Here is a 25188-nt window from a genome sequence, read left to right on the forward strand (position 1 = left end):
TCCACACCCATCATGGAGGCCAGTGTGGGGCTTGAACTCACGACCCTAAGATCAAGACCTGAGCTGATATTATAAGAGTCAGATGCTTAACTGACTGAGCCACCCAGGCACCCCAATCCCAGCTTAGTTTTTACTACATAGTGCTGTCTCACAATAGTGCAGAATTCCCACATGTCAGTTTTCCATATAAAATTAGAAATTTTTTGGGACACCTGGGTGGCTCAGTGGTTGGGCATCTGCCTTTGGCTCAGGGCATGATCCCGGGATCCAGGATTGAGTTCTACATCGGGCTCCCTGCGAGGAGCTTGCTTCTAAGTACAAAGAGTACATAAAGAATATGTATGTTACAATTTCTCACATAGTGACTATACAAGCTCATCAGTCTTTTATGTGATGATTCCTGTGTGCCTTGCTTCATCTATAGCTCCACCATTCATACTTGAAATATCCACTGTTTTGAATTTTGTGTTAATTATTCCTTTGTACTTCTTTATACTTTTATCACATTTGTATGTAATCGCCAGGTATCTTGTTTAATTTTACTTGTATTTTAAACTTTCATGTAAATAGACTCATCCTAGTTATAGTCTTCTATAACTTGGTAGCTGTCACTTGTTCTTGACTTTATGTCCACTGTTATATTGTGTCCTGTTATGCATATACCACAATTTATCCACTTTGGAGTATTTGAAAGATGGGAGTTTGGGAAAAGAGTCTGAGAAAAAATTAGGAAACAGAGTATTGTCTTTCCTTAGAAGTTTTCTCCCCCTTTATTTGTTCAATTTCCTCTAGCTCTATTCTTACTGTTTTCCTTATTCTTCTTTTAGATTTTCTCCCTTCTTATTTTTCTTGTTATTTCTGCTTCATATATTTGTTTCTTTTTATTCCTTTCCTCTTATTTTTTTCCTCTGTATTTTTGATTCCAAATCTTAATTATCTTATTCTGTTTGTTTCTTAAAAATACCCTTATCTCCTCACAAATGACTACAGAGAAGTTAGTAAGGAGCCAGGAGGGGAATATGGATGGCACTTATAAGCTAGAGGCTTTGTGTAATTGGAAATTGCAATTGAAGAAGGAAAGGAAATATCTGTTACGACTGCCCATTATAGTCCTCAGGGAAGAGAATTGCCTTTCAGAATTGTATAGTATACAAGTTTTACCTTCCTTAGCCTCTGATGAACTCTACTCTTTTGTGGCCTAGAAAATATCTTTATTAACAATTGGAGGGGAAAAGCCAACACAAAGTTGCACAAATTAGATTGAGCTTTTTATGAATTTGCTAATTGTTTTATTACTATAAAAAGTTGTTTATTTTATTTTATGCCTTTGTAACATTTTCAGTTAAAATTATTTTAATGAAGGGCAGCCCGGGTGGCTCAGCAGTTTAGCGCCGCCTTCAGCCCAGGGTGTGATCCTGGAGTCCTGGGATCGAGTCCCACGTCGGGCTCCCTGCATGGAGCCTGCTTCTCCTGCCTGTGTCTCTGCCTCTCTCTCTCTCTCTCTCTCTCTCTCTGTCTCTCATGAATAAATAAATAAAATCTTTAAAAATTTTTATTTTAATGGAAGATATGTAAATGCTAATAAAGGCCATATTTTTTGGTCATACAGGCTTTTAATCTATTTAATATAATCTGAGCAGTTTAAATGATATAAAATGTATGCCTTTTTAAGGTTTTGTTATAATGTATCATAGTGTTTTTAAAAACTATAAAACATTTTATTTTTAATTGCTATAGTAAATGACTTTATGGTAAATTCAATATGGTAAGTTATTGCTGTTTTGTATCATGCAATATTTGCAAAGATGGAAAAAAGGTTACTACTTATTTTATTACTTGGCTGTAATTAACTTAGAGAACATTGAAACTAAGTGTGGCCTGAGTTCTGAGTACACAAGGCCTGTCATACCTCACATTTCAGAATTTTTAAAGGTAATTTTTAGTTTAGAAACTAGAAATATTCAGCTTTTAACATTATTTAGATCCTGGGGTGCCTGAGTAGCTTAGTCGGTTAAGCATAGGCTCAGGTCATGATCAAGCCAGCCTCCTGGAATCAAGTCCCACATCAGGCTCCCTGCTCCTCAGCAGGCAACCTGCTTCTTCCTCTCCCTCTGTCCCCAATTGTGCTCTCTTTGTCTCTGTATCAAATAAATAAATACTTTTTAAAAAAACACTACTTAGATTCTGTTTCAAAAAGTTCAAAGTGCTTTATAAAATACTATTAAACTTGGGGTACCTGGCTGGCTCAGCCGGTTAAGTGTCTACCTTCAGTTCAGATCATGATCCCCAGAGGCCCTGGATCGAGCCCTGCATTGGGCTCCCTGCTGAGCTAGGAGTCTGCTTCTCCCTCTCCCTCTGGTGCTCACTCTGCTGCTGCCCCTGCTTGTGCTCTCCCTCTCTCTATTAAATAAATAAATTAAAATCTTAAAAAAAAATACTATTAAACTTAAAATACCTAAGAATGATTAAGTGAATATCTTATGTTGGATTTGTTCACAATTATCTTAAGTTTTTGTATGTATATAAAATTTGCAAAATACTAGTTCCTGTAAGTCAAATGTCTACAGACATGAGCAGTAGCATTAGAAAAATTTGAAAAACATTTTAAAGCATTGAAAATAATTGAAATACCCTAATTTTCACATGTCAAATCCCTAAGCCTACCTTTTGTTCATTTCCATTGGTTATACTGGTTGTGCTAATTATTAAGTGTAGACGATTTATGATTAGAGAACCATGGCCTTTCCTTTGGTTTCTGTGAGATTTAGTGTGAAGTCTGTGAGACCTACCCCTCAAAGTTACCTGCTCTCAGTATTTTAGAGAGGACACTATCAGATGGTAGAAATGGGTATCAAGTTGTAATTAATTAAATAAATTATCTTGAAAAGTGACTACTAAGGTCCAGGAACATCATGAGTATAATAATTTTAGTGGTGGGAGAGACAATTAACAACTCTTTATTATAATTTTAGTGTGAATAAGTTAGATTTTCAAAAAACGTAAATTGAAGTTAAAATAGAACTGAAAGAACTTCTCATACATTGCTTGATATTCCTAACTACCTTCAACCTGCCATTTGTTGTAGGGCTCATCATTTGAGTTTACCTTTCCTATAATATCTGAATTCTTCAGAGCTTGTCATACTTCAACATAGATCTTGTTGATCTACAAATGCTAATAGCTACACTTAAACACTTTTTAATTTTGCTTATAGATTTATTGAGCATCTCCTATATGGCAGGCACTGTCCTAGGCACTGGTAATAGAATAATGACTATATTATATTTGGCTCCTACAGATGTAGAGCTTATGGTCTAGAGATATACAGCCATTGTAGTAGTGTGAGAATTGCAGTGGGAATGCATGAAGCTTATAAGAGGATTTTTTTCTGCATTTGCTTCCCACCTAAGTTGAAATTGAACTGAAATCAGGAACTAGAAAGAAGTTGGTAGATTTTCAACTTCTCCATTAGAGAATATGCTGCTTGTAACAGTGTATTTTTTTGTTAAGCCTTTTAATTCCTGCTTCTCTTCCCTCTTTGGTGCTTTCTAACTCATTCAGAGTTTTTCTTTTGCAACTGTGAAAGTGTCAGGTTTAGTTTGGGTGACCATCGCATGTAGCAACTCGTATCATATAATAAATATAGAGGAAATATACCTGGGTGGAAGCCCCTTATGTATCAGTGGCAAAAAAATAGGATTCAGAGTGTTTTCATGGGAAGAGATACATACCATTCTTTTTTTTTTTTTTTTTTTCTTTTAAAGATTTTATTTGGGCAGCCCGGGTGGCTCAGCAGTTTAGTGCTGCCTTCAGCCCAGGGCCTGATCCTGGAGCCCCTGGATCGAGTCCCACGTCAGGCTCCCAGCCATGGAGCTCCCAGCATGGAGCCTGCTTCTCCCTCTGCCTGTGTCTCTGCCTCTCTCTCTCATGAATAAATAAATAAAATCTTTTTTTTTTTAAAGACAGAGGGAGAAGCAGGCTCCTCGAGGGGAGGACTCTGGGATCATGCCCTGAGCCAAAGGCAGACGCTCATCCGCTGAGCCACCTAGGCGTCCCATTGCCTTCCTGTGAATTCTAACGTGACTTAACCATTTTACATGGCTACTACTCTGCATTCTTCCCAGAATGGTCTTTTCAGGATGCCTTTGTCTGTTTTTAAATGCAGACAATAGTACATTGAGACACTTTATTTATAAGCAGATGTAATTGAACAATTTTGCTAAACAGTATAAGAATAATGTTTCTAGGTGGGATATCTTCTTGCTCTTTCTAGAAGTGCATAATCTAGACCTTTCCATAATATCTAAATTGAAAGAACTTTAAACAGGGAAGACACAAGTCAGGAAAGGAGTAGTCCAAATTTATTTAGTACCAGGAATCATTCAAGATATGTCTGTCTGAGTTGGTAGGTTAGACTATTCAGTCATTTTTGTGTGAAATGAAAAATATGAACTTCTGTAACTGAGAATTAAGAACTATTGGTAGCAGTAAGCAGATTTTTAGAGATAATTTTCTACTTTGTGATAATATATGTGTGACTTTGGGCAAATTATTTTACAAAATTAGTTTTCACATCTTTAAAATGAAAGGAAGACCTGTGTCATTGTATTTGTATTTATCTTAAATTTAGCGAACAATTATAACAAATTACTTATTTCTTATAACTACTTTCTGAAGGTTGCTACTATCATCATCCCCATTTAATAGAAAAACTGAGGCAAAGAGGGGCTATATAACTTGTAGAAAGCCAAACAACTAGCAAGTAGTAGAACTAGTTGCTTGACCTCAGAGTTCATGCTCTTAACTATTAGTCTATGCTTTATCATAAGAATTAAAAGGAAGAAGCACTTGATAAAATACTTCACAACTCAAGATGTTGGTAATCATCTTTGTTTAATTTGATGCTTGGATTATGTGACAAAACGTATGGCCAACTTTTGAAAAGATAGATTATTATAAAAACATATATATGACTTAGTTTTCCAGATGACACTTCAGAATATTGCAATGCTTTAATTATAATTTTGCACTATGGGGATCCCTGGGTGGCGCAGCGGTTTGGCGCCTGCCTTTGGCCCAGGGCGCGATCCTGGAGACTCGGGATCGAATCCCACGTCGGGCTCCCAGTGCATGGAGCCTGCTTCTCTCTCTGCCTCTCTCTCTCTTTCTCTGTGACTATCATAAAAAAAAAAAAAAAAAATTATAATTTTGCACTATGGTGATTATTGTATTATGTAGATGTATAGCAAAAATATTTGGTTGAAATCAAGCCACACACAGGTCCAGAAAGTTGCTTTTAAAAGTAAGTCCATTATAAGTTTCTTTATAGATCACTTGCCTTTTTATTAATAAAGTACTGAGGACTTTTAAAAATTCATTTTATGTTTTATTGTTGCTTAATAACAATATTTTTGTATGTGAAGAAATTATTCTGTAAGTGAAAATATTTATGTGTAAATAATATTAATAAAATAATAGTGCACATGGGAAATTGCTTGTTTATCGTGACAGCCGCTATTCTTTGCTCTAGTCGCTAAAGTCAGCTTTGCTTTTTATTCTCTGCTTAAAGACTTCTTATGGTTTGTAAATCAAGTTGCACTTGAAATGAAGAAAACTGGATTCTAATTTCCAATAGTATACAGCTCTGAACAAGAAAGATGGCATCTTTGTGTCTTATTTTCTTCATCTGGAAGTAAGGTAGATTAGGCTACATGATTTCTAAGAACCTTTACAATTCTCACTCAAAACAGAGCCATACAACACATACCTTTGAGATTGGAACATATAGATGAGATACCAAAACCTTTTTGGTGTATATAGATTTTAATCCATTAGGAGATATTCATCCATGAAATATTAAAAATATTATTATAAAGAAATAGCTGGGCTAATATAATGCTGAGTTATTCCTGAAAGTTGATTTGCACTAAACTATCCTTTCCTTTTTCATGACCACATTTGTGATAAGTGCCCCATGTCTGGGCAAAGGTTGGCTGAAGTTAGCAGTACAGTCTATTCATAGAACACAGTGAAACTTAGCCATGTGGAGGTAAAATTCATGAGCTTGGGACTGTGCTCTAGCACTCTGAAGTAACCATTCATAGCCTAGATGTAAATTCTAGGGAAGAGTATAAAATCGTGAAAGATCAGTGTGAAAGTGAGTTAGGAAGGACTCTTTTGTGGACAAAAATTGGGAATCGGGAAACTCTTCAGAAATCTCAGACTTGTTGGAAATGAGAGAAAGAAGCCATGTTTTATAGGTTAAAAAAAAGCAACAGTGGCACAAGGAGGGAAATGAGTAGAATATGGTATAGGGAGCAATTTGGCTGGAACAGAGACTATGTGAGGAGCAGTAAAAGAGATGAACAAGCAAAAGTGGAGACAATGAAGACTCCATAGGTGGAGTCTGAAGTAGGGTCACCTCACTGTATATCTCCCAAGGGGCAGCATTTACTTCAGAATCTGGCGGGGCACAGCCAGGTATGGTGGTTCTGGCCCTAATGTCAAACTTAAAGAATTCACTTTGGGATCAACAGACAGTTGGGTAGCCAGTAAAATAAACACAGAAAGCTTTGAGCTGAGAAGCATGTAATAGAATGGCTTTTCAGGAAGATTAATTGGACTAGGGTACAAAGTGAGTAAGAAGGGACTTAGAGTCCTAAACCATAGCTAGGATACTATTGTAGTAATTCAGGTATAAAATAAATAAATAAAATATTAAAAAAAATATAAGAGCCTAACTTAGGTAACTGTCTTAAGGTTAAAAAGGAAGTTTAAATCCAATAAAATTTTATGTTTTATTATTTATTTTATTTATTTATTTGAGAAAGAGAGAGTGAGGATAAGCGGGATGAGGGGCAGAGGGAGAAGCAGGCTCCCCGCTGAGCAAGGAGCTCCATGCTGAGCTCAGTCCCAGGACTCTGAGATCACAACCTGAGCAGAAGGCAGACACTTAACCGACTGAGCCACCCAGGCGCCCCAGGGACATTATTTTTACAGCACCTCCCAGGTTGTTCTACTTCTCTTGTTATTGTATTCCATGCCATGAAAAACTTGGAATCTTTCTACTACCTTGTCAGGCTTTCAAAGTAAACTGAACAGCATATACAACAGCCCAGTGATGTGTAAGACATTCTTCTTCCATTACATCTAGACAGAGTCTTGAAGTAGCTTTGAGCCATACTGGGTTTTTGTTCTAAATGACTATATGATGAGTACTGGTTCAGATGGGCTCCTAGTTTAGGGTCTCTTGAAAAGGAGATAGTGGTTTTGGCCTCTCTCCTGGGTTTTTTGGTTGTTTGTTTTGTTTTGTTTTTTTCTTTGAGCAACTTCTGAATAACAGAGATTCATAGACTCTCTGAATGGAAAGAACTCTTGCAAATCTAACTGAGCTACCACTTGATAATCTAAATCCCTCCAACCCCCCTCCCCCCCCAGCATGTGTCTATGAGTCTGTCCTTGAATACCGCCGGTGATGATAAAGAATTTACTTCTCATGTGAGTTAGTCCATTTTATCTATGGATCACTCTGATCAGAGTTTTCCCAATGGCCAAATTGTTTACCTCTTTTGTTGAACAGATGGGGAACTTTAAAAAACATGGTTAAACTCCAGAGCCAGAAGTGCATGCAGGCCACTACAAGAGCAGCATAGCTCCCAGACAGACTGGGATGTAGTCATAATCCTTATTGAAGTTTTAGAGGTAGGACTCTACAACTATGTTTTGAGTCATTAATCACCAGTCTTCAAAGATACATCCTTTATAACCTTGAAAATTTATAAATGCTTTGTTTTCTTCAATGTTATGCTTTACATCAAATAAATTATTTCTTCTAAAATTGTTTCTTCTAAAACTAACTACTAGTAAGCCCCAACAGTCCATATTTGTCTAGATATGAAATACTTTTTTTAAAAGCAAATTGTTTTCAGAAGCCCTAAGATAATAATTTGTATCTGGAATAATCTGTGTCCTCAAAATATCAGGTTATATCTATTGAATTTTCATTAGCATATCAAATTTCTCATTTACTATTCATATTCCTTATGGTAAACTCTGCTGTCTGGTGTTTTAGAGGTTGACATTATAGAAATTTTAACTATACAACTTTTCTAATGGCTACCATGATTTAGTATTCTCATTTCTTAAAATTCAGACACCCATATATTTTTCCTGAGAAATTCCTAAAGACTGTCATCACATAGTCCACATGCATTTAGGTAGTATTTTAGTTTTTATAATACCACTGTATAATCCCTGCTATTCCTTGTAATTTTTTTTTAAGATTTATTTACTTATTTATTCATGAGAGACACACGCAGAGAGAGAGAGAGAGAGAGACAGATACACAGGCAGAGGGAGAAGCAGGCTCCATGCAGGGAGCCTGACATGAGACTCCATCTCAGGTCTCCAGGATCATGCCCTGGGCTGAAGGCGGCCCTAAACTGCTGAGCCACTTGGGCTGCCCCCTTGTAATTCTTATGTAATATTTGTATAGATAACTAATAGGTAACTACTGTCATCTCTAATCTTTGTTTCAAATTTTTCATTTAAATATTTAATACTCTGGCTAGCTCAATTAGTCATCCAAAGAATTATAGACTCCAGTCATGATTTTGGAGAGCTTTTTTTTTTTGCTTTTTATGGTTTTTTTAAAGTAAGCTCTACCCCCAATGTGGGGCTTGAACTCATGCCCCCAAGATCAAGAGTTATATGCTCTACCAATTGTGCTAGCCAGGCGCCCCTGGAATTTTTTTAGCTTACCATCTGAGGAGATGATGACTAACTCAACCAAGTTTTAGCAAATGCTGTGTTATTCAAAAGTACTTTTCACAATAGTTTAGTTTTTATCAACTTGATGATTCCTACTGTGTAAGCCATTCTCTGCTGGGACTGTAGCGATAAATATAGTTTTGCAGGCATAAGGATAACACTCTTATACTCCCTACTCTTGTGCCCTTTCCCTTTTCTTTCTTTTCTTTTTTTTTAAGATTTTATTTACTTATTCATGAGAGACACAGAGAGAGAGAGAGAGGGAAAGAGAGAGAGAGGGGCAGAGACACAGGCAGAGGGAGAAGCAGGCTCCATGCAGGGAGCCTGACATGGGACTCAATCCTGGGACTCCAGGATCATGCCCTGGGCCAAAGGCAGGCGCTAAACCACTGAGCCACGCAGGGATCCACACCCTTTCCCCTTTCTTAAGAAAAAACTTAGCAGGTCAGATGAACTACAGATCTTTTTTTTTAAGTAGTAGCACATAAAGATGAGACTTACTACTTAGGTTGTCCGCCATCCTTGTTATTCACATGGAGTAGCTGTCATCTTGGCATCACTCGGCATTCCATAGATTAGAAGCCATTGCTCTACCACAATTCTTAGCTTTCCAGGCTTACCTGACAAGTTTAGGGGAAGAAACAGGATGAGCCCAGAGAAATCTCCCAGGAGCCAAAATCATGCCATGTAGCCCATGACAAGTCTTAAATAGCCTCGAAAATCCACAGAACCAACAGAGAAGGGGATTGAGTAGAATCTTTGACCTCTTTTGCTTCCATCTGAAGGATACCACAGGAGACCCTTGATTTTTAATCTTAATTGGTTTCTTTTTTTTTTATTTATTTAAAGATTTTTACTTATTTATTCATGAAAGACAGAGAAGGAGAGAGGGAGAGAGAGAGAGAGAGAAGCAGGCTCCATGCAGGGAGCCCAACGTGGGTCTCAATCCTGAGACTCCAGGATCACACCCTGGGCCAAAGGCAGGTGCCAAACCTCTGAGCCACCCAGGGATCCCCCATCTAATTGATTTCTTGAGCAAAGTTGAAAGCTAACACTACTCTCTTGTTTGCACATTATTGTAAATTAGAGTCCTATTCCTGAAAACTACAGATCTTCCTTGACTTCCAATGGTTATGTCCTGATAAACCTATTGTAAATTGAAAATATCTTAAGTGAAAAAAGCACTTATTACTCCTTAGCTAGCAAACAAAATAGCTTAGCCTAGCCTGCTTTGAATGTGCTTAGGACATTAGCCTGCATCTGGGGAAAATCATCTAACACGAAGCCTATTTTATAATAAAGTGTTGAATATGTTGTTAAATTTATTGAATACTGTACTAAAAGTGAGAAATAGGATGGTTGTACGGGTACAGAATGGTTGTAAGTGTATTGGTTGTTTACCCCCTCCATCATATGGCTGACTGGGAGCTGGAGCTCACTGCAGCTGCCCAGCATCACAAGAGAATATCCTACCACATTGCTAGCCTGGGAAAAGTTCAAAATTCAGAGTAAGGTTTCTACTGAATACATATCACTTTCACACCATTGTCAAGTCAAAAAATCGTAAGTTGATCAAGGATTGTCTGTAATTCTATACAATAAATGTTCTAAAATGTGTTACTAAAATATAGCATATATATTATTTTACAAACATATGTTAAGGTATATCATAGCAATATTTATAGTTGCAATGAAAGAAAGCAAGTATGGGGTGGTTAAGGACCTAGATTCTGGAGCTAGACTCTGTAGATTCAAATTCCAACTTTGCTACTTACTAGCTGGATGATCTTGAGAAAGTTACTTTTCTATGCTTCAGTTAGTTATCTGCAAAATGGTGCTAACATTTCTCACCTTTGGAGCTGTTCTGTGGATTAAATTAGTTAATGTATAGAAAGTACTTAGAACTAGCAATGCCTGACAATATTACTAAGTGTTGGCTGTTGTTTTATGTGTTGCACATGGACATTTTAGGGACATTTTTCTGAATGGTTTTGAAATACCAGCTCAATAAAGTTGGCTTTTAAGGCTGATTCTTTTCCTTAAAGCCTTCCTAAAGCTAGAAATAAGCATTCTTCATCATACCCTTCAAGGCTATTCACATCTGACTCCAGTTTCTTTTCCTTGCTTTTTCTATATAAATTTTCTACTCAAGCTCCATTTTCTAACTGCTGCTTCTGCTCAGTGCCTACCTCTTTTTTTTTTAGTATAGTTGACATACAATGTTATATTAGTTTCATGTGTACAACATAGCAATTCAGTTTATGCTATGCTTACCACAAGTATAGCTACCATCTGTCACCATACAACACTATTACAGTATTATTGACTATATTCCCTATGTTGAGACTTTTATTCCTGTGACTTACTCCATAACTGGAAGCCTGTATCCCTACTCCCCTTCACCCATTTTGCCAATCCCCCAACCCCTTCTGAGAACAGTCAGTTTGTTCTCTGTATTTATAGGTCTGATTCTGCTTTTTGTTTATTTCAATGACAACCTCTTTTGCAAAATTTTACCACTGTTATCCAAACAACATTGGAATTTATCACATGCTGTAGTATCCTATTTGCTTTTATTTTTTGTTTTTGTTTTTTTTTTTTAGATTTTATTTATTTATTCATGAGAGACAGAGAGAGAGAGAGAGAGAGAGAGAGAGAGAGAGAAAGGCAGAGACACAGGCAGAGGGAGAAGCAGGCTCCATGCAGGAAGCCCGAAGTGGGACTCCATCCCCAGTCTCCAGGCTCACGCCCTGGGGTGAAGGCCGCACTACACTGTTGAGCCACCTGGGCTGCCCTCCTATTGACTTTTAACTCATTTGTGAATCAAAAACCTTTTGCAACCAGGAGCTATATGCAGTACAACTCTGTATCCCCGTCACCTAATAAGTGTAGTAAGTACTTAAGTTATATGTTGTTTACTTGGATTGCACAACAAATTGAATTTTGTGTTTGTGCATTTGCACACATGTTCAACCTGTGTAGCAGGTTAACACTTTTGAAATTTAACTGTGTTTTGTTTGCAAACTTGGAGCATTTATGAGAAATTTAAAAGTTACTGCAAGTAAGTAAAAACAGCTACAGATTAAATTGTTCTGAACTGTACAGTAACCAAAAAACAACACACTGTATGTGTTGTAATCTGTGTCTGCATCGCCTGGTGGATAATTACAGCATTACTCTTTTTGAAATTAATACTGTGGTATAGCATAGGCAGAGAAGGACTCCATAACTCTGAATGTCCACAGCACAGAACTGGGGTTGTGAGAACAAGGAACTAGATAGATAAGAAAGGAGCAAGGGAGAGGGGAGAAACATGCATTTGAATTTACATCTTCAATGTTTGACAATAATAATAAAGCATCTTAGCTAAAAATGTGACACAAGACTTTTTAATCTTTTGGTTATTGGTGGGACTTTACATATGAAAACTGTTGCACTTGACATCCAAAAATCTAAATATCTATAGGATTATAAGTGTATTCCTGAATTCTTAGACATTTGAATTGAAGTTCACATAGAAACAATTTTGTGCAAGTTTCACATAGAAACCATCTTTGTCTTAACTGAAATTTGGAATAATCCATCCTCTCCTTACCCTGTATAACTTGTGAATCAAGAGTTTACTGTATTTTAATTGCCTCATTTTTCCCTTTCCCTCTTTGTTAGTAAATATACTTGAATATGGATTGTGATATTAGGTATTTTTGACGTAAAAGGTGAGCTCTTATCAAGAATACATTACATTGGAGACTCTTTTTCTTTTTTTACATACCAGATACTCTAGATGAATATTTTGAATATGATGCAGAGGAGTTCTTGGTCTCTTTGGCCTTGTTAATAACAGAAGGACGAACACCAGAATGTTCTGTAAAAGGTCGCACAGAAAGTTTCCATTGCCCTCCAGCACAGTCCTGTTACCCAGCAACTACCAAACATGAATGCAGTGACAAGCTGGCTCAGGTAAGAATTATGTGTTGAGTATTTTTTATTTATCTTTTATGTCAACTGGTTTAAATTCGGTCATCTTTGATACGTGATAATTATAATGTTGACATTTAAATATAAAATTGGTTAAAACTATAATGAAAAAAAATCCTAATTCTGGACCATGGCTAATAATCTTGATCTTAATGCTCTTGAAAGCACAGCAGGTGCCTTTGTAGATCAGCTTGCAGGTTGACAACCAATTTCATACCTGCCTTCTCCCATGCCAGATTTAAAACTATTGACTTTGTGTTTATTTAGTAGAATTATCTTCATGATTATTTTCCTCATATTAGCCAATTTCTCTCTGATAGTCCTTTCTTTTTTCCTATGTCAAGATATTTTTTACTATCATATAATGTTTAAAAATATTTATTTTGGTAGGTAGTAAAATTTGTTATAAGAATTTTTCTCAAAAGTTTGGTTCTTAAATATAGTCTTAAATTTTATACCTTTTTTTTTTTTTTTTTTTTTTTTTTTTTTGTTATTTTATTCATTCATGAGAGACACAGAGAGAGCAGGGAGCCTGATATGGATTTGATCCTGGGACTCCAGGATCACGCCCTGGGTCAAAGGCAGATGGCTCAACTGCTGAGCCACCCAGGCATCCCTTTACACTTTTTTTTTTTTTTTTTTTTTTTAAGATTTTCTTTATTTATTTGAGAGAGAGTGAGCATGAGAGAAGGGGAGGAGCAGAGGGAGACAAAGAAGCAGACTCCCTGCTGAGCAGGGAGCCCAATGCAGGCTTGGTCCCAGAACCCCAGGATCATGACTTGAGTCAAAGGCAGATGCTCAATCACTGAGCCACCCAGGTGCCTCAAATTTTATACTTTTTAAATCTTGTCTATTTTGATCATTTAATGAAAATGAATTTTTAATATTTTGCTTTCCACTTAGAATGAATCTTTCTTCTGTAATGATGATATAATTTACATACTAGGCTGGGCCATCTCAAGGCCTGTCAGATTTGTGTTGTGGCAGTTATTTTTCTGCAAAATAGAGCAAGAATATCCCTCCAAGAAAATTTGCATCACAAATGTTTAGTGCTACATCTCACACTCTAGAACTCACTAGTGTTAACCCATTATTTAATGATGAAATCTAAATAGACAAGCCTAAGCAAAGTTCTGCAATTGATAACTCATTTCTCATAGAGTTGTCTGTTTTACAATTATAATTTTAAAATTTAAACATGAAATTTTTGGCCCATCAAGACATTTTGCTTATATTCATTTTCTCTCAAGTGTCGCCAAGCCAGAAGAACTAGGTCTGAGGTCTCATTGTTGTGGAAGAACAACCTTCCAATCATGGTGGAAGTGATGCTACTACCAGACTGCTGCTACAGTGATGATGGACCCACCACAGAAGGGATTGATCTTAATGATCCTGCAATTAAGCAAGATGCATTATTATTAGAAAGATGGATATTGGAGCCAGTTCCTCGACAGTAAGTTGCACAGAGTTATAAGTTGTTGGTAAATCAGGTTTTTCATTGCTTTCTATAAATTATTTTAATAATATATCATGTCATTGAATTCTTCTATTTATGTAGTAAAATTTAAACATTTTGTACTTGTGTGACTTGAAGTGACACTAGTAAGTGCACTTCTATACTCTTGAAAGCACACATCCTAAATGTTTTAGCTTCAATCTTTCTAAAATTCAGTCATTTTGTACTTGCTGACATTTATATGATGCTTTTTACTTCCCTTAGGAGTGGTGATCGATTTATTGAAGAAAAGACTCTTCTATTGGCTGTCCGCTCATTTGTGTTTTTTTCTCAATTAAGTGCTTGGCTGAGTGTTTCTCATGGTGCTATTCCACGAAATATTCTTTACAGGTATGTCTAGGGCAAAATAAGAACAGTGCATATTCAATTATGTTGGTTAGATACTGAATATTTTACCTTTTAAGTAGTTTATTTCCTTCATTCCTAAATGTAAGTAGATAAAATTTACTGAAGTTTTTCTCAAAAGTTAGAGAAATTTAAATAGGAATCAGTAGGAGTTTTGCTTTTTGGGTTAAATATGGCATAGAATAGTTTTCAGAACATTTTTTAGCTTTCAAAACCAATAGTGGATATAATGCTGCCAGTGTATACACAGTAGAAAACTTTCTGGGCTGCTGAGTTTCCATAATGGTATACTTACTTAATTTTTGTATCTTGAAAACTATAAATTTACAGGCTGCTGAACAGCTATCTAATTGTCTCTGTAGGCAGGTGGCCATGAGATGAAGAGCATTTCTTAATCACCTTGTATAAAAGAATTAGCTGACTCTATTTATTTAGTAGTAAATACAAAGTCTGTTTTTTCTCTTTTGACAAGTAACTCATAATATTCTTAAGCTTTAGGGACACCTGGGTGGCTCAGCGTTGAGCATCTGCCTTTGGCCGAGGGCATGATCCTGGAGTCCCGGGATTGAGTCCCACATCGGGCTCCCTGCATGGACCCTGCTTCTCTCTCTGCATAAGTCTCTACTCTCTCTCTCTCTCTCTGTGTCTCATGAATAAATAAATAAAATCTTAAATAATAATAAAAACATTCTTAAGCTTTAATGCTTATGTGGGCTAGTATTCTTAAAAAAATACATCTCTCAAAATGTATTGCATCTGGGTGGCTCAGTGGTCAAGCATCTGTCTTCAACTCAGATCACGATCCAGGGGTCCCAGAATCAAGTGCTGCATCAAGCTTCCCATGGGGAGCCTGCTTCTCCCTCGACCTATACCTCTGTCTCTCTCTCTCTGTGTCTCTCATGAATAAATAAATAAAATCTTAAAAAGAGATACTCTCTGTTCTAAACTATTGTATTTTATTTGGTTTTATCAGAATGACATGCATGGTAAAGTAGCTGAAAGTAAAGCCTTGATAGTAATTAATGCAAACAAAGATCAGTCTATGACTACTTAAAATTTTTTATAATATACTATAATGTTATGAATTGTATAATCCATTGATTCTCTATTTTTCTGTATGATTCTAGAATCAGTGCTGCTGATGTAGACCTGCAGTGGAATTTTTCACAGACTCCAATTGAACATGTGTTTCCTGTTCCTAATGTTTCTCACAATGTGGCCTTGAAAGTCAGCGTTCAGTCCTTGCCCAGACAATCTAATTACCCAGTGTTGACCTGTAGTATTCACACTAATATTGGCCTTTATGAGAAAAGAATTCAAGAACATGAACTTAAAGCCCATCAGCACCGCAATTCTAATGAAGCTGAACAATGTAGTACAAATAGCTCACAGCGTCTGTGTAGCAAACAATCTTGGGCCCTGGCACCCGAAAACGTATTGCATGCAAAAAATGGCACAACTTCAGAGTATACTGCAGCTGTCAAAAATGTCAAACTGTATCCGGGCACTGGCAATAAATCTGACTATGGAACATGTCAAGCTAATATTCTGGGCTTCAGTGGTAGAGGAGATAGAAAGTCACACGAAACACCAGTGAGAACATTAAAATCATTTTCAATGATTGATTCCAGTGTGTCTAGCCACCAGAGTTCCTGGCAATCAGTTGGTGAGACTAATCCTTTAATAGGCTCTTTAATTCAGGACCGACAAGAAGTTATTGCAAGAATTGCTCAGCATTTGATTCATTGTGATCCAAGCACTTCACATGTTCCTGGACATCCATTTAATATGCAAGAGTCTAGTTCACTTAATTCAAAACTTTTCCGGGTTGCACAAGAAAATGAAAACGTGAGAAAATGTAAAGAACCTTTCTCCATTTCTTTTGGTAGTCCGGAGCTTTCCTCCTCAGAAGATACCAGCGAGGGAAAAATTCAAGTAAAACCAGAAACTCTTCGAAGTGCAACTGGCATTTCTGATGGTCTTTATTCTCGTCAGTCTGTTGGTGAGACTAATCCTTTGATAGGCTCCTTACTCCAAGAGCGGCAAGATGTTATCGCAAGGATTGCTCAACACTTGGAGCATATCGATCCAACAGCATCACATTTATCCCGGCAGTCATTCAACATGCATGACTCCAGTTCGGTTTCTTCTAAGGTGTTTAGGAGTTTGTATGAAGATAAAAATTTGTTGAAGAAAAACAAGGATGACACTTCCATTTCCATTTCTAATACAAAATTTTTCTTTTTGGAAGATAGCAGTGAAGGGACAAACTTAATACCCAAAAAATCATTGAGTTCTTTTAAATGCGAAAGTAAAGTCAAGTCCTCTTTGAAACCTCAAATAAGAAATCTGTATCAGGACAATCTTAGTGAAATCATCCAAAATACATTTCAAGAGAGACAGAACAAAACTGCTGGTATATTGACTCCCTCGAATATGCCTCACTGCAAAAAAAATAACTTAGATTTGACAGTTAGATTGGAAAATACACTTTCTGAGTGTCAATTTAAGGAGCAAGAAATTAGCAATGAAACTGATAAACAGTATTCAAATTGCAACAATATTGAAAAACAAACTTGTACAAATAAATATAAAGAAAAAATAAAAAATGAAAATTGTAATCCAGAATCTTTTAACAATTATCAATTTGAGGATTCTAAGAAAAATGACTCAAAAATAAAAACTGCTATGTTGGAAATGTCTGGATATTTGAACAAACATGAAAACAAGTGCTCAAATAAAGACTTTAAAAGGCCCAAAACATGTGAGCAAAATAATCAACTTAATAGTATAGAAAATTATCTCAGTAATAATGAAGTTTTCAAATGCAAAAAGCCAGACCAATTGAAAAATGAACAGGATAAGAAAGAAGAGACAATTGATGAAAAATCTCAAAACTGTTCTCAGAGAAAGAATATAAAAAACTGTTTGTCTACATGTGAACGATTAAAAAGTACAGAGGCGTTGGTAGGTAGCATCTAATATTTCAAATATAATTCTCATTTATTATAGTTTTCTGTTTTACAGGAAATTTAGTTATGAAGGCCCAAGGTGCCCACTAATTATAATACACACAGTCTATTAAAATGAACCTGCAATAAAAGTAGTATTAACATCCTTTGAAAATAACCATCATAATAGCAAATGTTAGGTAAATTCTTCCTGTTGCCATTTTTGGTTGTTTCAATATTCTGAACAATTGCTGGAGAGTAAATAGGCGTCAGAAATGAAATTCGTATTAACTTAATGTATTGTTTGTTAGCAGCTCTGGCCTAAAACAGTGTCCTCATTGTGCTATGCCACTGCTCAGCTAAGGATTTTAGGAATATCTATGGTGAAATCACTAGGCTGTTGGTCAGAATAGTTGGGTTCCAGTCCTGACTTCACAATTTGGTCCCTAAGTCACACTGACTAAGTCATGTAACTTTTAAAAACTTCAGTTTCCTCAGCTTTAAAATAAGAATGATAAATCTCTTGTGCCTATCTCAGTTGTGATAGTCAAATAACAAATTTTAAATATTTTGTAGGGACCCCTGGGTGGCTCAGCGGTTGAGTGTCTGCCTTTGGCTCAGGGCGTGATCCCAGGGGTTCCGGGATTGGGTCCCGCATCGGGCTCCCTGCATGGAGCCTGCTTCTCCCTCTGCTTGTGTCTCTGTTTCTCTCTCTGTGTTTCTCATGAATAAATAAATAAAGTCTTTAAAAATAAATAAAAAATAAATAAAAAGTTTTGTAAACCTTCGATGCACTATGTAAATAAAAGATACTTCAGTCATTTCCATTTGATTTACCTTTCTACCAAACTATTTTTAACTTTAGAAAATTATTGTTATGCTTAAATTTCCTAAGTACCCAAGCCCTTTTCTGAATATTTTACACATGTTGGCATACTTAATCCTTCCACTAAACTATGAGGTTAGGTGTTATTACTAACTCCAATTTAAAAAAGAGGACCCTTAGCTTGGAGAAGTTAAGTATCTTGCCCAAGGTCACAAAGCTAGTAAATGGTAGATAAGTCTTTCTGGATTTTTATGAATTTCTTTTTTTTTTTTTAAGATTTTATTTATTTATTCATGAGCAACACAGAGGCAGAGCTATAGGGAGAGGGAGAAGCAGGCTCCATGCAGGGAGTCTGATGTGGGACTTGATCCCGGGACTCTGGAATCATGCTCTGAGCTGAAGGCAGACACTCAACCACTGAGCCACCCAAGAGTCCCAGGATTTTCATGAGTTTCTGGTGTTTGCGTTTAAACTTGCCTAATTGTTAAGGATTAGCTTGTTTCCTGTATCACTTCAAAAACATGGTACTGCAGCTGCATTAGATATATTTTTAAGTTTGCATTTACTGTATTTCTCTGTTATGCTCCACCAAATTATATGCTCTGAGAATGGCTCTTAATATCAACATAGTTTTATATTTTAGAATATTCTATTTTTTCTACCTGTGAGTAGTTGTTTAGTTAACAAATTAAAAATATCAAATGTTAGCTTACCAGATATTAGATTGAGTATTTATAAATATGACCATATATTGATAAGGCAATTATATTTGGACATACTTTCTTTAGAATATTTGAATTTATTCAGTATCCTAGAAAAAATTTAGAAATTGTTTTCTGATTAAATCTTCACCACCAAGGATGTAATACCTCACTACATATTAGAATAATACTAAAACCAAAAATTACTTAAATATTAACATTAAAATCTAATTATTTTCCTAGCAGAAGACTATACCACTGAAACATTCAAGTGTCTGGCGGAAACATAATTTTCATTCCTTAGATGGAATCTCAACGAGAGCCTTTCATCCTCGAACTGGATTGCCTCTTCTTTCAAGTCCTGTAAGGTTTTTTCCTCTTATTCCATATTTAACATTGAAAACATCTAAAATGTTTACAGATCATTTTATCCAAATTGTATTTGAAAAAATTTAAATACCTTTAACAGAAATTTCCAGTTAGAAAACATTTTATTTTTTGATGTATCTAATAACTATGTGTTAATATGGGCAAAGGCTAAAACTATGAATAAAAATATTAGGATTATAAAATTTCTCTGAAAGTCTTTTGTCTAATATTTTAATTATTATTACATATAAAGGAAATACTTAGTGTCAAACGGGTTTGTAAGTAGATTTTTATCTTTGCACTGAAGCTAGTTGACATCAATAGCTGGATCATTTGACAATCAAATTTGTAGTTGTCTTTGATGTGGAACCCATGCAACATCTTATTTTAAGACATATAAATTTCCCCACTCTACATTTACAAATAGATTTGTAGGTCAGAGTGCTAAGGTTAAGAGTGTTGCTTTGGGAAAAAAAAAAAAAAAAAAGAGTGTTGCTTTGGAGTCACAAAGACTTCACCCTACCTGTGTGACATTTGTGACCTTATTTGAGTAATATAATCTGAGCCTCAGTCTCTTCATCATTAAAAAAGGGGTGAAAATGTCTCCTTTAGTGTTGTGAGGATGAGTAGTATCATTTCTAACACATAGTAAGCCGTCAGTAGTTAGTTGCTCTACCTGCCGTTTCAGTTAAACCTGAGGCAAGTGATCAGTATCATAGCAGAAGTAAAAACACGTATATTTTGCTACAAACATAAGATAATTTTTGCTGTTTTATCTGTATTTTTTAAGTAAACTCAAAGCATACAATATCTGGCCTATATTAAAAAATAATTACTGAATAAGAAATCTAGAATTTAAATTTATAACTTTAATTTATAATTTATTTTAGAGAAGCTAAATTCTAAACAATTTAAAATAATGCCAAACATTTGACCTACCTAAAACAACTAAATCAAAATTCTAAATATGAAAAAACATTTTAATTGCTGTATATACACACGTGTGCATACAAATACAGATGGATTAACAGTGGCCTAGAACCAGCTGAAGAGCAATTAAGTGAATGGGAGACATATTAAGAAAGCACTTAGAATGAAGTACAGAAGGGAAAAGAGATGGTAAAAGGTAAAAGAGCCACGGAAGATAAAACGAGATGTTTAGTGTAAGTCTAGTACAAATTCCAAAAAAGTAGATGGAAGAAGGAAAATGCAGTGTCAGAAGAAATTAAGGAAAAGAACTTTTCAGAATTGAAGACATGAGAGTTTTTTTTTTTTCCCTAAGATTTTATTTATTTATTCATGAGAGACACAGAAAGAGAGGCAGAGACATAGACAGAAGGAGAGGTAGGCTTCTGGCAGAGAGCCCGATGCGGCACTTGATCCTGGGACCGGGATCACACCCTGAGCCAAGGCAGACATTCAACCGCTGAGCCACCCAGGTGAAGACATGAGAGTTTAGATAGAAAACTTCACATTGAGCTCTGACTACAAAAAATAGCATGGATACATATATGATATTCTAGAAAACGAGTCTTTCTAATTTGCATGTTGCATGTGATTTTACCTTTGATATCTGGATCTTTCATTTTTTAGGATATTTTTAGCTAGACGTTGGTGTGATTGGTGTCTTAAATGTAATATGGTATACAGTGGTGGTTGAACATCCAGGGTAGTATTTTTCAGACCTATTCTCTGTGAAACTCCAGGGTTCTTGGAAATGTACAGTGCGATGGTGGTAGAGCTGGGCAGAACTCCAGGCTCCCGTCACTATTTAATTCTTCTTTCTTTTTATTTTTTTTATTATTTTTTTTTTTTATTTTTTTTTTTTCTTTTCAGTTTTTCTTCCTTTCTTTTTATTTTAAAGCTATCAATCTTTTATTTCCCCCAACAAAATACAGAAGTGTAGTAGACCCTTGAACAACACAGATTTGAACTGGACGGGTCCACTTATATGTGGGTTTTGTTTTGTTTCTGTAAACGTATTTTCTCTTCTAATTTTCTTAATAACATGTTCTTTAGCTTTAAGAATATAACACAGTATATAACAATATACAAAATGTGTGTTAATCAGCTATTTATGTTACTGGTAAGGCTTCCAGTCAACCGTAGCTGAGCCAAAACTTATATGGTAATTTTCAACTGCCCTGGGCAGAGGGTCAGTGTCTCATAAACCTTGTGTTTTGTTTTGTTTTTATTTTTATTTATTTATGATAGTCACACACAGAGAGAGAGAGAGGCAGAGACACAGGCAGAGAGAGAAGCAGGCTCCATGCACCGGTAGCCCGACGTGGGATTCGATCCCGGATCTCCAGGATCGCGCCCTGGGCCAAAGGCAGGCGCCAAACTGCTGCGCCACCCCGGGATCCCTCATAATCCTTGTGTTGTTCAAGGGTCAACTGTATATAATAAAGTAAAAAAAAAAAAAAAGTCTTTTTTTTATATATTAGGATCCCATGTAAGATTTGGTTTTAGAAAAAAAACAAATTCTGCTTCTTAAAAAGTCAAAACCTGGTAAAAGTGCTTTTATTAATTATCTGTTTTCTCCTACCAGTTAATAAAATGAGAACATAAGAACAATATGTAATACAGAGCATGATTGTAAGTAAGGTGTTTGGGGAGAAGTTTTATTATTTGTCAGATATGCTTAGCTTTCTTTTGAAAAGTGTTCTATCAATTCAAGAAAAAAATTACAGTGTTTTTAAATATCACAAATGAATATTTTGATCTTAGGTTCCTCAAAGAAAGACACAATCAGGTTGTTTTGATTTGGATTCTTCATTACTGCATCTGAAAAGCTTATCGTCTAGAAGGTATTTATTCTAAAACTCGTTTGTGTATGTGAAATACTACTACACTCATTTCTAGTCTTGGGGAATAAATATTTTCTACAAAAATCACAATTTTAACAGGAATATTATTTTCTAGCTGTCATTTTCAATATTATTTCACACACAGTTATTAAGGGTGTAGAAGGGAGAAAGTAAGACAATGAGTAGCTATATTGGTCATCATAATAAACACTTTGGTTTTAACACTTAATGGGCTTGAGTATTTCTGGTCAATCACCTTCTCCTTTGCCTTATGCTTCTTTGCAAAAAAGCCTTAGAAATGTGTTCCATGTTGACAAGTAAATACCCTCATTATTTTCTTTAGTCACATAATTTTGCCTTTGTATTCTCATTTTTCACTGAAAATGAAGACTGAAAGAAGGCTGCATTGTATATTTCTAGTAAATGCCACTATATGATAAATTATACATTCAATCCTGGAACCTTCCAGAGTTTTACTTATATTTTTTGTCAAATATTATAACACACATTTGATTTTTGACTACAAAATCAAATCAGGATTTTAAACTAGATATTTCCTATCTTAAAATTTGGTAGGATTAATTTTTTTATCATGTAGTTTAAGTAAATTTGAAATTGATCAAATTCTCCTAATTTAATTTTGTACAAAAGGTAAATTAGAAAATGTTGTGTTTAATATGTTTGTTTGTTAATTTTCTTTTTAATAGTCCTCGACCATGTTTAAACATTGAAGATGATCCAGATATTCATGAAAAACCATTTCTGAGTTCTAGTGCTCCACCTATTACAAGTCTTAGTCTCTTAGGAAATTTTGAGGTAATGTTTTTAAGAATTTTAAAGAGTTGACATTTCTTATCCTAGATCCAGGGTGTTATTTATGTCATTTGTTTGTGAAAAGGAAGTAAATAAATGGATTGTATTTTTCAAAGCTTTGAAATCACCTTCTTTCCTTTTCCTTTCCTTTTGCCTTTACTTTTTGTAAGAAGTAAAGTTAGAATTGTTGGCAGTGACATCCTCAAATTGGGTACCTTGTGAGGAAGATAGAGGACTTACATAAAGTGGAGTAAGGTGTCCATTACTCTGGCTAAAGGAGGGAGTTAACCACACCTTACATGGTAGTACTGACTCTGATACCCAGGAATGAGAATAGTGGGCTCATAACACCCCCTTCATGATCAAGAAGGTTGATATTCAAAATCAAATAGTTCTTTAAACTATATTTGTAACTTTGTTTCAAATCTAAATCTATTCTAAAATAAGACTATTTTTTAAAAATTGAATGGGTAAAGGTCTCCAATAATGTGCCATTTTATTTAATAAGAATAGTCCTACTTGGGATCAAGATATCACTTCAGAGATGTTGAACTCTCTCTATTCTCTGACAGTATTTTAAAATTGCATAAGGCCACTGAGTGTCAGATGTTCTGCAACCTTTGTATTATAAGAAAATTTGTGAAGGGAAAAAAGAACATCTGACATGTAAAAACCTTAGGAAAGGGAAGATGGTTACAAGATTAGTACACTGGAATGTATTTGTACATTTGTACAGTTATACATACATTTTCATTCGACTTCAGTAGAAAAAGGTACAGAGAAGTTCTGAGACTGTCCAACTTATAGATCCTTTTTGATTTATAGCTGTCCTTTGTATCAAGAGTTTATTTCTTTTTATTGTAGCCATATGGATATGCCACAATTTGTTTATTCATTCACCTGATTTTGGACCTTTGGGTTGTTTCCAGTTTTGGTCTATTACAAATAAAGCTGTTGTAAGGGGTGCCTGGGTAGTTCAGTTGGTTAAGCATTTGATTCTTGATTTCAGCTCAGATCACGATCTCAGGGTCATGAGATTGAGCCTTGTGGAACCCACTTAAGATTCTTTTCTATTCCCTCTCCCCTCCGTCAATTGTGTACTCTCTAAAAAAAAAAATAAAACAAACAAAAACACCTACTGTGAATATTCATATATGCATTTTTGTGTGGACATAAGTTTTCATTTTGCTTGGGTAACTTACCCAGAATGGAATGTCTGGGTAATATAATAGGTATATGTTTAACTTTTTTTTTAAAGATTTTATTTATTCATTCATGAGAGACACAGAGAGAAAGAGAGAGAGAGGCAGAGACCTAGGCAGAGGGAGAAGCAGGCTCCATGCAGGGAGCCCGATGCGGGACTCCATCCCAGGTCTCCAAGATCACACCCCAGGACAAAGGTGGTGCCAAACTGCTGAGTCACCAGGGCTGCCCTATGTTTAACTTTTTAAGAAACTGCCAAACTGTTTTACAAAGTGGTAATATAATTTTTAATGGGAGCAAAGAGCCCCACTCAGGGCTCAATCCCAGGACCCCCTGATCATGACCTGAGCCAAAGGCAGGCACTTAACCAGGCTGAGCCACCCAGCATTCCTCACACCCAACATCTTTATCCATTGATCTATTGATGGACATTTGGGCTCTTTCCATAATTTGGCTATTGTAAATAGTGCTGCTATAAATGCTGCATGTATTCCTTTGAATTAATGTTTTTGTATTTTTTTGTGTAAATACCCAGTAGTTTGATTACTGGATCATAGGGTAATTCTATTTTTAACTTTGTAAAGAACGTCCATACTGTTTTCTCTAGTGGCTTCACCAGTTTGTGTTCTCACCAACAGTGCACAAGGGTTCCTTTTTCTCCACATTTTTTGTCAACACTTGTTGTTACTTACGTTTTTGATTTTAGCTCTTACGACAAGTCTGAGGTGATCTCTCATTGTAATTTGAATTTGCATTTCCCTGATGATGTATGATGTTGAGCATTTTTTCATTTGTCTGTTGGCCATTTTCATTTCTTTGAAGAAATGTCTGTTCATGTCTTCTGCCCATTTTTAAATTGGATTATTCAGTTTTTGGGTGTTGGGTTGTGTAAGTTCTTTACATTTTT

At 35.6% G+C, this 25188-nt stretch overlaps 1 protein-coding gene across 6 annotated transcripts in view; it reads left to right on the forward strand.

Moving 5' to 3' along the window:
- Positions 1-25188, forward strand: part of FAM214A (family with sequence similarity 214 member A) — a 124168-nt gene that overhangs the window by 85589 nt on the left and 13391 nt on the right. For 5 of the 6 annotated variants that reach the window (XR_005984032.1, XM_041730826.1, XM_041730828.1 and 2 more), the window contains 7 exons: positions 12545-12729; positions 13998-14200; positions 14468-14593; positions 15736-17575; positions 19330-19449; positions 22186-22265; positions 22973-23081. Coding sequence is in view for 5 of the 6 variants with exons in the window: in XM_041730826.1 (XP_041586760.1) it covers positions 12545-12729; positions 13998-14200; positions 14468-14593; positions 15736-17575; positions 19330-19449; positions 22186-22265; positions 22973-23081 (2663 nt within the window). In the remaining variant the exon portion in view is untranslated. The remainder of the gene's footprint in view (positions 1-12544; positions 12730-13997; positions 14201-14467; positions 14594-15735; positions 17576-19329; positions 19450-22185; positions 22266-22972; positions 23082-25188) is intronic. The other variant, XM_041730832.1, reaches the window with a different exon arrangement.

The sequence above is a fragment of the Vulpes lagopus genome, chromosome 2 (assembly GCF_018345385.1).
Source record: "Vulpes lagopus strain Blue_001 chromosome 2, ASM1834538v1, whole genome shotgun sequence".
Taxonomy (NCBI): Eukaryota; Metazoa; Chordata; class Mammalia; order Carnivora; family Canidae; genus Vulpes; species Vulpes lagopus.